Here is a 13,877-nt window from a genome sequence, read left to right as displayed (position 1 = left end):
TGGTTCTGATGGCATGCCTAGTAAACATGTGGGAAAGTTTACAGCCTTACTCATTCTCAGTTTCCCACACTTCCCCATTCATATTCACCCCACACAGGAGGATTCTCCACAAAATGACTCTCTCCTGTATCTCATTCTTTCTTTCTGATCTGAAACAATCACTAAACTTCCTTCCTGTCTAGTTCATCTCATATACCATGAACTGATTTCCTTTTACCCTAGGTCAGGTCCTCAAAACCCAAATACTATATGCCTTAGTTTCCTAGTTGTCCTCCCTGCTTCCAGTCTTTCCTCCCTCCAATTTGTTCTTCATCCTCTTGCCAAAATAATTTTCCTCTGACTATTTCATTCCTCTACTCAAAGGCCTTCAGTCCCATCCTTAGATTAACTACAAATTCCTTAGCTCCGTACTTTAAAGCATCCACAATATTACTTCCATTTAGGTTTTCAAACTTATTTCTTCTTACTCCCTATTAGAAATCATAATATTCCAGCCAAAGTAGATGATAACTATTTACCATTATCATTACTACTACTTGGCTAGAATTCAATACTCATCTTTTCTAACAGGAGTAGTACCCCCATGACAGGAATTAATTCATTTTTGATTCTTAGGATGTTGGTCCTTTCTTCAGGGCTTAAATCCCTTGTCGCTGTCTCCATACTCAATTTTCCTGATTTTACTTATTTACCAATCTTACTTATTGATGTATATGTTATTTCCCCCTCTCCTCTTCTTGTAAGCTCCTAGAGGACTGTATTTTTAACAGTGATGTTGTTAAATTGTAATGAATTAAAATATCACTTAATCATATGCCCTGCTCTAGAATCTAAGATGAACCTTTACTGTATAAAGATGATCAAGTTCAAGCTTCTCAGTTGGGCTTTTAACGCCCCATTCTTCCTAGTCTTTTTCTTAAAGTGTAGATTTGAATTTTTTTTTTTCCAAAGGTTGCATTCTCTTTTTATGTCACAGTCATTTTCAGACATATTCCCTTACTACCAACAAATAAGCCTCTCTCCTAACAAAGAAAATGAGTTAAATAAAACTGGCCGGAGGGTCTAGAGTGAATAATTAACAGCATTTGCAATATTTACCACCCTTGCCCAGATTCTACCAAAAGAGGCAAGTGCTTTTTCATCTCCTCTCTGGGACCAAAAGCTGGACATAATTACTCAAGCTTCTTCCTTCATTTTAGTGGGATTTTTTGTTTGTTTATTTACATTACTGTAGCCAATGTGCATATTATTGCCTTGATTTTTCTGCTTGCTTCACTCTGAATATGGCCATACATCTTTCCCTGTTTGTATAAATCCTATGCTTTCAACATTTTTAAATAACAAAATAAAATTCAATTCCGTTCAGACACCAAAATTTTTGCATACATAGAAATTTTCTGCGTTTGATTTCCCAGTCCAGTAGAGGAAATGTCTGAATTAAAGGTCTTTTTACAACTATTAATGACTTTACTTACATAATTCGATTGTTTTCCCAGAATGAAATAAACAATTCACAGCTGTAGTGTGTGTGTATTAGTGTGCCTGCCTTTTCCCCACACCCAAGTGAAATGACAGTTGCCTGAATTTGCATTTCTCTTAATAATCTGAAGCAATCTTTTCCAGGGTCACTGACAAGTTTGCAATTCTTTTGTTTGTTTGTATCCTTTGACCTGTTAAATCATTAGGAATTTCTTTTGGGTTTTATATTTACATTAATTGCATGCACATACACATATATGTATACACATGTGTTATTTTGATTTGTATATGTATGCATATATATAAATAATATATAAATATATGTTGATAGATAGATATATATATATATATATATATATATTATATATATATATATATATACATATACACACACATATATCTTAGATTTCCAATCCTATTTCCAAATATCAGCATGGTTCTCTCCACTTTTCCCACAGAATTCTATGGAATATTAGAGCCCAGAAAGTACATTAAAGATCACAGTGTAAAATGTCCTTTTGGGGCCATTTGAGAAAAACTGGAGGACCAAAAGAGAAGTCTAGCTAACCCAAACTCAATCTTCCCACAATTATTCTTACAATCACAGTTCAGTATCAATATCAAATGCCCTCCAATACTGTTGGCTTACTGTTTCCTATTTTTACCAATGAAGGTATGAATTCTAGATCCTGCCTTCCTTCTCCCTCTAATGTCACTAAGGTACCAATGTGGAAAGAATAGTGGATTTAGAGTTAAAGGATCTGTGTGAAACTGGCAGAGTTGCTACTATCAATGTCACCTTTAGCAAGCCTCTTCTCTAGACCTTTTCTCACAGATAAAATAAGAAAGATGGAATGGATGATGTCTTAACATCTCTTTCCAGATCTAAATATATGTATGATTTTAAAAAGACATACACGGGCTATTTTAGAGTGGGACAGGAAGAAATAAGCATTTTATATAGTATCTATTAACTGCCAGGCATTGAGCTAAGTACTTTACTACTACTCCTATTCCCCCTGAAAATGGAGTTAAGTGACTTGCCCAGAGCCACACGGTGCTCCAAAATTTGAATTCAAGTTCTCCTAACTCCAGCCCAGTGCTCTATCCACTGTGTTACCTAACTGCCCCAATACGTGTTTTACAAATATTATCTCATTTGATAAAAGTAGGGGCACTATTTTATACCTCCCTATACATCACATTATAGTCATTACAGTAGTCAGCAACATAAGTGTTAGCTGCTACTAGACTAAAATTATTCATACCTGGGTTTTAGCCAGGTTTTAACACTTAATAGCAATTACTTTAGGTCACATTTACTAGAAGGACCCTGGGGGGTGGGGGGTGGGGGAGGAAGAAGTCATGCAAGGATGGTTCGATGGTCTCAAAGGTTTCTCCCAGAAGCTACATTCATGTTCTTTGTTCTAAGGTCACTTTCAGCTCTGACAGATGCTATTTCATAATCTAAAGTCCCACCCAGGTTTAATAGCCTATGATCTCAATATTATATTGAGAATTTCTGTTTTAATGTAGAGATAAAGTGCAGCACAGTTTAAAAAATAAAAACAAAAACTAGTCTTACTTAAAGTCCAAAGAATCATCTCTTTCAACTGACATCTACTAGCTGTGTGACCCTAGACAAGTCACTTAACTACTAAGTGTCCTAGGCAATTCTGAGAGCATAAACTGCAGAGAAGGTGCTCGTATACACCTTCCTGAGATGAGTTTTTTTCACCAATAAAATTACAGGTCTAGAGCCTATTCCTTACTATTAATATGATACTTTCGAGGTATCAAACAAAAGTACTTGTAAGTGGAAAGTGACTGGATTTAGGTTAGAAATTCCAGATCTTCTATAGAGTACTAATGTGACCTGAGGAAATCTTTCCTCATCTGTAAAATAAGATACATGGATTAGATGACCTCTAAAGTTTCTTCTAGTTATAAGACTAAGAATTTATAATATTATTTCAAGCTCTATTTCCTCTGCATTTCCCTTACATTCTTGTTGTACCCTATAGCAACTAGATAGCACAATGGAAAAAGCTGTGAATTTGGAGTCAGGAAGATCTAAATTCAAATCCAGTCTCAGACACTAATCCATTCATCCACATATGACCCTATGCAAGTCACTCAAATTTGTCTGACTCAATTTCCTCATCTGTAAAAATAAATAAATAAACAACAGTATCTACTTCCCATGGATTTTTGTGAGGATAAAATGAAATATTTGTAAAGCACTTGGCAAACTTTAAAGTACTATATTAACATTAACCATTACCATCATTTTTATTATTAGAGAACAACAAGAAATGTCAATAGGAGCCACAGGATACTGTGGTGAAGTGCCTGGGGCTGCTGACAATGAGATAACCTCCGACTTCTGTGCCTAATATCACCTCCCAAAATCTAATGCTGAACTGACTTTTCAGTCTTTCAGCCTCACCCAAATGTCCAAATACATTTTACCTTATGCTAACTGTCCAGTAGCAACGCCTAGGGAAGAACCATGTGCTAATAATGGAATGAATCTGTGGTCACTTACAGCTAAGGCAAGAATGATATCATCTATTGCTTAGTTATAGGAGAGATGCTTAACCTAAAACATGGAATCTCCCTTGTAAGGAGAGTGCCTTTCTGATCAAAGTTAAAGCCACAAATTCATAATAAGGGCTAAGTTCAAAGAAAGAACCTATGTCCAGCACCCTACAGCTTAAGAAATAACAATCCTATGTTTATGCAGGATAGAACAATGGATAAAGGGCTGGACTTTAAACCTGAGAACTAAGTTCAAATCCTCCCTCATGTGCTTATTAGCTTGATGAGTCAATTAACCTCTCTCGGCTTGTTTTCTCATCTATAAAATAAGAATAATAACAGCACTTACTCACAATGTTTTGAGGATCAAGTGGGAAAATATAAAACTCTTTGCAAACTCTAAAGTGCTGTATAAACGCTAACTATTATCACATAGCACTGGCAAGCAGCATTAACATCACTGGATCTGGAAATCGGAGCACCTCATTTCAAATGTTACTTCTTTCGATTACTAGTTCAAAGACATTGGGAAGATGACTTCACCCATTTTGGCCTGTTTCCTCATCTGCAAAATGAAGAGGTTCTATCACTAAAAACTAGTACTCCAATGAGTTTACTAGATGAGGAAAGTGGCTCAGCTAAGTAAAGTGACTTGCCTATGGCCACACAAGTAGATAGGGTCCTCAAACTCAAGTCTTCTGACCCTTCCACTTCATCTTGAAGCCCTGCTGGGAAGAAAAAGGGAGAAAAGAGACTCTACTAGTATTTTTGAGAGTATTTCGAGATAGTTTACTAGTATTCCAGTAAGAGGAAACTGCTATTAAGTTCCACGTTTAGCCTAAATAAACCCTCAAGAAGTGGAGCTAGCGGCAATGAGAAACTGAAATAAAACCTTAGCAGTGGGCACCAAAGGAAGCCTGGTGGGTAGCATCACTACCTCAGGCCCCATTCAGATTAATAAATAAGTAAAAGTAAAAAACATAATAAAAACCAAGTAATTATGAAGAAGCAGCCAAACTCCAAGACATCCTTGTGTTTGAGAAGAGCGGTAGTCAGAAGCTAGCCCTGAATAATCTCAGGCAAATCATTCCAACACTAACCTTTTACTTCATTTGTAAAAATGAAAGAATTGCACTTGCTTATGTAGAAACAGAATCAATGGTATTAATCATTCTGCCACAATCACCAATCTTACAGGATTGTTATGGGAGGCTCATATGAATCTATATCAAACATTGAACTCTTATTTAAATACGATATTTGCTATTATTAAAATGATAAACTCTAAAAAAATAAAAAAATACCTAGACAAAGATCCAGGTAAGGATACCTGAAAAGAAAAAGAGATTTGAATCATCTAATACACGGCATTCCAACGAGGTAAAGCTTTTAAACAATACCGATATCCTCCCTTGATATGTGACGACCTTTTACAGGAAAGCTTTTTTCTTGGTTTAACACACCCTCCTGACATTTCCTTCATGACATCAGTCAACAAATATTCAGAAATTAACGCTTTAGAGATTAGCTTCCAGAAAGGCAAACACAGTGTTGAAAAGAGTCAACTAACATTTTTAAGTGCCTATAATTTTACCAGGCACTGTGTAAGTTCAGGGGATATTAAGAAAGGCAAAAAAAACAAGAGTTCAAAGAACTGAACTCTGGTCCCAGTCAGATGACCTGGATCCTTGTCCCATATCTGTTACAAACCAGCTATGTGACCCTGGGCAAATTAAGTTTAATCTCATTGGACTTTAGTTTCCTTATCTTTAAAATGGGAGTAATAACAAGTTACCCGCTTCATAACTGTTTTGAATATTTAAAATGTAAATGAAAAACTTAAAAAATAAAAAACTTCCAAAAAAATGTTCCCTGCAAAATAGAATTAAAAGCTCTCTCTCATGGGGAAGAAGAGAAGAGCTAGTCCAGGAAACTACAGAAAAACTAGCCTTAAACGTCCACCAGGAAGTGTTAACCTCGGCTTCCCCGTCCCAGTAGTGGAAGGGACAAAGAGCAGGGAGCTTCGTAACTGAACCTGGCTCCACCTTCTTCCAGTCACCTACCTGACCCAGTCAGGGCCGGCTACTCCCGGGAGCCAATGGTGGGTGGAAGCGGGGAAGAAAGAGGCTGGCCCAGAGCAGGTCTAATTTCATGGAGGCCGACGTCTGGGCTCTGGGATTAAGCCCAGCCCCTGCCCCAGGGCTGTGGGTAGGGTGACTGGCCAGGCCCAGTTAATAAAAAAGCCTGAGGCAGACCAAAATAGAACCAGCGGAAATAATTACAAAGTCCTAAAAGATCCTACGGACTGCCCGCGCCGCCCCCTTTCACCTCCCTTCCTCCCTCTCCCCTCTCCCCCCCCCCCCCCGCCCCGTCATTGGGAAAAGGGGAATGCCCAGTTTATCTCTGGGGTTAAGCTTAGAAACCCCTACTCTAGACCTCTGATTGGGTTTACGTTTAATGTCCACAAAAGCATTTTTCCCAAAATTGCATTCAATTCCAAGTAGTCCATTTCCTAATAAGGAGGGGTGAAGAGGGGGTGGGGGGGGTAGTGGACCTACTACAGTCTGCACCTGGGAAAAGGCAGGGCTATTAACTAATTTGCTATATTCCCACCCCACAGTAACCCAAATCTAGTCCCTTTTTTTTCCTACCAAAGCACAGATCGACCCCAATCCCAGTCCTGTCAGGTGACTCCCTCCCCCTATTGCTTCCTAACTAGGGGATTTCTTCGGCAGAGTTGAGGCAGACGTGGCGTCTAGTACGGACTTGCTCCCTCCTTTCCTGCCCATCCGGGCCAGACGCCAGGAAGGGAATAGAGTTCCAGTCATTTCAAGGCCCAGTGAGCACTGAATTTAGCCGGGCCTAGGGAGGGTCATCACCGCAAGATCAGCCCATTGATCTAGGCCAGGCTAACTGTCTTGCCAGAACTCCTGGGTCTTCTCATCCTAGGTTTTTCAAAAGGAAAGCGTAGGACCACATCTTTTCGGGTTTGTTTTTGTTTTTTTTTTTTGGGGGGGGGGAAGCAGGCGAGGCTTTTTATCCTTTTGCACTCTCCCCCACCCCACCCCCACTTTACAGTCTTAGGAAAGACCGAGAGCGCTAAGCACTTATCCATTCCGCCGCGGCACCCTGAGGATTCCAGAGCTAGGCTAGGGCTAAGACCCTCCTCCGCGTCGGTTCCCTACACCCCAGCACACAATCCCGCCCCGCCCCACTTCATCTCCCCCAATGTCCCCCATTCTAGGTCACCGCAAGCTCCGAGAGGTCGCCCCCACCCCTCCCCCCACCCCCTGCACAGTGTCGCTTCACAAAGACCCTTTGTCCCTCCGATCCGCTCCCGGGCAGGTTCCTGAAAAGTTAAACACGCAAAATAAATAAGAGAGAAAGCGGGAAGAGGTCGACTTGGGCCCCCGGGACTGGGGGTAGAAAGAAGGGGAGGGAGGCGTCAGCTCCGGGGCTGGGACCAATCCGACCCGGCAGAAGCAGGAAAGAGAATCCCCGGTCAGTCAGAATGCGAACACCCCACAAACCCCACCTCTCAGATTTTCCCACCGCTAGATACATTCCCTTCTTTCCCCAGCGCTCAAATGAATGCTGCAGCCACCGGTCGAACATTTTCCAGTGAGTTAACGCCCTAAAATACCGATCGGGGGGGAAAAAACCCTCAAAAGAAAAACAAAATAGCCCCCTGCTCTTGAGAAGAATTAAATTTTAATGATAGGTTCTGGGATGCTTCTTCTGTCTAGAAATGGTGAGGGGGGAGCTATGGGGGAAGGAGAAGGACCGGGAGGATGCTGGAAAGCTAAGCGAGGAAGAGGGACGATTCCGCATTCCAGTGGCCCTCGGCGCCTTTCTCCAGAGACCCCAGTTTCCAGGATTCAGGAACTCGGTCGCTTTTCTTTTTCCCTTCCCCCAGCCCCTCATAGTCCGAGCCCTAGGCTACGCGTCCCAGCGCGCCGCTGCAGCCGCCTCAGCCTCCCACTTCCACAACTGCTGAGGGAACAGACGGCATGACCTGGTAAACAACACAGGGCAAGAGAGAAGCTTAGAATGTGACAGGTCACAATTGCAGGGACAAGTGGTGCGTAGGAAGGGCCCAAAGCTGGAGTCCAACAAAACAAAATTCCCTTCTCTCTCCAGGCCAAGTTAGTTGAACCAATTAGCTCTTGGACTCCATGCTCAGAGAGAGCAAAACTAGCTGTTAATTTCAAGTAAACCGTGTGCAAGTCTTAGTTCGGGGGAGCAGAGAGGGTCACTAGAAGACAACCGAGAGTAGACTGCTGAAAGCTGGATTTAGTTCCAGCCGGTCGAGGGATAGAGAGGGTGGAGTGGGGGACCGGTGCCCATGTGTTCACTTTTATTGCTTTGTTCATTTTACACCTCTCGTTTCAGCACCTGGAAAATTGGCACTGCCAACCATTCCCTAGCCCATAAATCTTTCCCCTCGATCTGGGCAGCTTCCTTCTCTGCAGATGTTGGCAATCAGGTTTGCAAAATTTCAAAGTCATTCATTGCAGAAGGGTGAAGGGAGGCAGAGTTGATTGCAGCAGCACACACAAAATCTTGTCACCTTAGCAAAGTCTACTGTCCCCTTCTCCACACCCCAGGAAAAAAAAAAAGTCTTGAACCGCAGAAGGGCAGGGGGGTCTCCGCACAACTTTGCAGACGACAGCTGCCACATCAAAGAGCCACAATCGAACAAGGCAATTCACCACCCCGAGTCAGTAGAGCCCTCTGCTACCCTCCCCCGCAGTCCTGAAGCTCAGTCCCGGTACAGCTAGGAGTCTGACTGCCCAACATCTGGGAATTAGTCAGCGGTAGGAGTTCAGAGACTGAGACAGTCGAAAAGAGGAGAGTGACTGGATGTTATTAAACATACTGGAGTTTCCAAAAATTTTAGTAAACAAATCTTAAAGGGAAAAAAGGGCAGTCAGTGAGAAAAGATATTTTTTAAAGAAAAAAGTTATCGTTCTGATTTTTGCGGGATTTTTGTCCTGGTATCTTAAAATGCTCTAAAATTGAAAACGACACTCTTCGGGTAGACTTGCCTCTATAAAAGCTGCCTAGGAATTATCCCTTCCTAACCCTAAGCTTGAATTCCCAGCGGTCGGTCACGAAGCAGTCAACCAGCTCTCCCAGGCCGGGGACTAGGTCCCGGGGACTGGGGAAGAAGGATGTTGTAAACTGAGACTTCTTAAGGATCCTGGACCTGCTTGATCCCTTCGCAGTCCGCTCTGCCTCGGGCTTTCTCTTCCTGGTTCCTGCCGCAGGAATATATCCAACTAGCTACGCTGGGAGATCAACTCCCCCTAAGCAGAGAAGTCAAAGCCAACCCGAGGCCGCACCCTATGGGACAGGGCAGACTCAGAGGATGAGGAGAGGAAAGGGGGTTCAGTGTAAATTAATCTCTTGCCCCTGAAGCAGCTGCCCACTGTATTCCCAGGACACATGCTTTTCAGTGGAAGGCAAATTTTTCCCAGGAAGCTCCTTCACAGACAGAGCTGTCTCCTTTCCCCGATCTTAACTCCGGTAGCCTCTATCTGCCTCAGCCAAACAACCCAGGCTCGCTCCCGAGTCGAGCCAAGAGTAGCTCGAGCACGAAATGAACTCTCTTGCTGAAGCCTCCAAGGATTCTCAAGCTTTCGAGAGGTCTCCAGTCCCGGCCCCGTCCCAAAGGAAATGAAACATTTTGATTTCTCCTTTTCCGAAATACTAACAAAATACTATCAGCTGCTATCTATGCCCGATACCCCTCTTGGGAAGGGGTTCAACTCTCTGATCCGGTCCCTAAAGCCAGGAGATGATCTATTCAGACTCCCTTATCCTCCAAGGAAACACTCCCAAGTGGACTGAAAGTGTTGCAGGAGCAGCAGACAGGGAAGATTTCCAAGTGCATTTACTTGAAAGAATAAAAATCCTATCAGAAATTCTCCCCTGCTCCCCTTCCCAATATTCTAATACTGGATCTTCCAAGATCCCCTTTGCCTCAAGTCGGCAGTACTTATTTATATCAGATTTTAGAAAACTGCAACTCAGGAGGGTCGGGAGGCCACAGCTCTCCAATGAAGGGGAAACAGAGTGGGCCAGAAGCGGTAACCGGGAAGTGAGGTCGAGTGCCGGGACCTCAGACCCTTACTTACCCGGGTGCGAGTGGAGGTTGATTCCCGACGGCATGTACTTTCCCGGCGGCAGAGGAGCCGGCAGCCCGGCGGCCAAATGGCCAGAAGAGGAAGGCAGGCGGCCGGTGGCCGTGGCAGCACCGACCCGGTGGCTCTCCATTGCCAATCCGGACAGTAGCGGAGGGGGGGGGCCGTGGACAGACCGGGGAGGCCCCAAATCTCGGCCATCCATCATCTGAGTGCCAACTTCCAAGCCGTTTCGTTTTCCTCCACCCCTCCCCAGGCGCCCCCCCTTCCAGGGCCCCTCCCCCCTCCACACACCCCAAATCAAAGGGGTTTAAAATATAAGCCTCGGAGCAGTTCCATGGTCTTCGGCCGGCGGAGATTCCGCTGGGGGCATTTTCTTTGCCTGCGGTGGGGAGAGATCAGAGACACAAACACTGGAGTTAGAGCTCTTTCCTCCTACCGCTCCCTCCTCCGTACTGCAGCACCGCTCGGAGCCGGGCCAGCAGGTAGGCAGGAGCCCGCGGAACTCTCCCGGCCCGAAGAAAAAACAAACAACACCCCTTCCACCACCAAAAAAGGGAAACCACTCTGAAAAATCTCCTAAGTGTCTTCTCCCCCAAAGTCTCCCTTTGCCCCTGAATGGAGCAAGGCAGTTCATTAGACCCAGCGGGTATTTCCGTAGCCAAAAATATATATATATAAAAGGAGCATCGCATTTCAATTTTTAAAAATCACCGCTGCTTTCTTCCCGTTCGGTCTTCCTCAGATCTAGACTTTCAAAATATTACTAAAAATGAAGGCTGCTTTTTTTTTTTTTTTAACTCCCCTCGACATACACACAATCTCCAGGGCAGTTTTCATAGGCTTCCCCCCCCCCCCCTCCTCCTTTCCCCTTTCTCTAGAAATTCTAAACCAGAGAAGGAAAGGCTAGTATTGCTTCTCTCGGAAAGACCTGATCCCACCCGTTGAAATGTTTTATTCCAAAATGTCACATGTTTCAGCTTTAAAAACTGTGAAATCTTTTGCTTCTGAAGATTAAAATATCTCATTAAACATTTGCTTAGTATCTGATGGAACAAGTTTAATATTTAACCTTGTGAGTTCTTTAGTTTAAATCATTTCCCCCTTTTTGTCCCCTTTTTGAATTTTATTTTTTCCTGAATCCACTATAAATAGATTCCCATTCCGCTGCACTAGTGGGGGCAAGGGTTTTACAATGCTTTTATTAATCAAGTCGGGATTTTTCTTCTTTCCTTCCTCCCATTCTGTGACAAGATTGTCTCAGAAAATTCCGTGAGACGTGGCATACATTCTAACCTTAGGATTTGGTAGAAAATTTTAAAATAAAACAGGGCAGGCTATGGTTTCATTTTCGTTGAAACTCTGTATGGAAAAGGGAGGTCGCTAACCTTAACCTGGGGGATGGCGATGGGCAATTGAAAGGTTGGGGTGGGTGGGTGATGGTATCAAGTCTACTTCAGTCATCTTCGAAAAAAAATCAACTGAAAAAAAAAATTCCCCTCCTAAAATCTGACTCCTAAAATTCTCAATAGAGGGAGTATCCTCCTCCTCCGTCCTCCCCACCCCCATGTTTGGTAAATATTCCCGAAGTTCCAATTTAAAGCTGTTTGTTTAAAAGATTTGTCCTTTGCTGATTTCTTGGGGGAAGGGAGAGTCAGTTTGGATACATTTCCCTCTCTTTTCAAACGCAAGCGGGATGGGCAACTACAAACAGCCGAAATGTTTTATATATACATTTTTTTTTAACTATACAAAAAACCCCAGCAGCTATCTCCCCCGACAAACTAACCCAAATCCCTCCCCAGTCTTAAGAGTCCCACATCCCCTGGACAAGCCTCCAGTATTCGGTTTTGCTGGTGTCTTATCTACAGAGTAAATACTAGCAGGGAGTTTGCCACATTCTCCTTCCCTTTGGACTTGCACATAATTTAAGCTTAAAATACCCTGAACCAAAAATATCTACCTCCAGTCATTTACCAGGGCTTCTCTTACCAGCTTTGTTAATGGTTTCTTATTTTAACCTGGTTTTTACTTACAAACAGCTCATCCGTCCCTCGTCCCCCTCCCTTCTCTCCAATTCTCTGGTTACCAGATGAAACATTTACTTTTAAAAATCTAATATCACCACAACCTTGGATACATGTTTTCCATCTTAAGCACAGCGGTAGGTGAGCTTCACGTGATTTTTTTAAAAATTTACTTTTTTTTTTTTTTTACTGTCTTCAAAAGATAGATACAGGACAAAAAATAGAGACTTAAAGTTGAAGCTTCTTATTCAGATTATGGAAAGGGTTGATTTATCATTCTGTGCGCTGCCTTGGATGATTCCTACTTTTCTTCTCCCTTAAATGCAGTTAAAATGGCTGAATTCCGGCTTTTAATTAAAAACAGCCTATAATCTAAAATGTCTCTCCCTCTCCCCATCTCTCTCAGCCTGCAGGGGCATGGAGGAAAGCTGGGGTGTTTTTGTAATGGAGTGGGGATCCCCGCCTTCCCGGTTGCATTTTTCAGAAGGGAAAGTCTTAGGGAGGGGGTTAAGGTGGGGGAAATGGGGAATAGTCGAAGAGTTCAATGCAGCTCAGATCCCAGAAAAGTCCTTGCATTCCCAAGTTCTTTGAGGATGAGAAGGGTTGAAGTGAAGGCTGAGCAGGGCAGGTAAAACCTATGGTAGGAGACTCGAGTGGGAGAAGCAACTATTTAACTTTCCAAAAAATAAGAGACTGGGGAAAAACCTACCTGCTGGAGCGGATGATCCCCTTCCCGCCTAACCGCCTCGCCTCTCGGCCATCCTGCCGCCTGCCCCCCGTTCTTGTTTCCCTCTGGGGAATTATATCCAACTCAGACTTTTTGCCCGCCTTTCCTTTTTTTGGTATGAAAATGTCCTTTAGTCCATCCGTTCGGCTCGCCAACTCCTCCACCCTCCAGCAAACAGGCTCTGCGACCCGGCTTGCTCTGCTTTCCTGGAAAATCCAGCTTTCTTTCTCCAGAGGTCCCCGCTTTTTAATAAAATCCAGGTAGCACTGGTTTAAAGAATCCCAAATCTCCATATACAGCCCGGGATTGGAAAAGGTACATTACACAACCCCCTTTCAAGTTCCTCTCGCTGGATCTAAAAAAAAAAAAAAAAAAAAAAAAAAATGGGGGGGGGGAGGGAGGACAACTCTTTAGCAATGAAACCAGCATTGTTCCCCTGCTCCCTCCTCCTCCCGAGTTGGCCAGCCAGGATCTCATAGTAAACCTCTCATTGGCTCCCTATGCTGCCAATCACGCTCATGTAAACACTTTGGCCCTCAGCCATTCCTATAAAACCAATTATGGACCAAGGGGCTCGAGCAGTTTCCAGGCTCCCCTCGGCGGGGCTGAATGATCAAAACTGGTGGTGAGAATTTTTCCCGGCCGTTTCCAGGCAGCCCTCCCCTCTCCACCAGTGGACCCCCCCCCTCGCCCGCCCTTGCCCTCCTCCTCCCTCTTCCTCCCCCAACCCCCTCCCAGTCTGGGCTGACTGATCAAAATAGTAGAAGATGGTTGTAGCTGCAATTCAGTTCTTTTCATTCCGCTGTTTAATGGGAATGCTGTCAATTTCCTGCGTACTGGGGACCTGGCAAAGGGACGAAGACTACAGAGTTTGTAGGATCCAGAGGAACCAGGGGAGAAAGGAGAGCTTTGAGGCCGTTTGCTTTTCTTTTCCCTAACCCCCTGTTCTCTTTAGTC

General features: G+C 43.7%; 1 protein-coding gene across 7 annotated transcripts in view; it reads right to left on the bottom strand.

The window, feature by feature from the left end:
- TNRC18 (trinucleotide repeat containing 18) overlaps positions 1-13,271 on the bottom strand; it is a 161,344-nt gene extending 148,073 nt beyond the window's left edge. For 6 of the 7 annotated variants that reach the window (XM_051999993.1, XM_052000017.1, XM_052000010.1 and 3 more), the window contains exon 1: positions 10,161-13,271. In XM_051999993.1, the coding sequence (XP_051855953.1) occupies positions 10,161-10,374 (214 nt within the window). In that variant the 5' untranslated portion in view covers positions 10,375-13,271. The remainder of the gene's footprint in view (positions 1-10,160) is intronic. The other variant, XM_052000002.1, reaches the window with a different exon arrangement.
- Between the last annotated feature and the right edge of the window lie 606 nt (positions 13,272-13,877).

This window comes from Antechinus flavipes, chromosome 1, assembly GCF_016432865.1.
Source record: "Antechinus flavipes isolate AdamAnt ecotype Samford, QLD, Australia chromosome 1, AdamAnt_v2, whole genome shotgun sequence".
Taxonomy (NCBI): Eukaryota; Metazoa; Chordata; class Mammalia; order Dasyuromorphia; family Dasyuridae; genus Antechinus; species Antechinus flavipes.
Note: the sequence above shows the minus strand (reverse complement) of the source record. Positions and strands in the feature narration are given on the sequence as shown.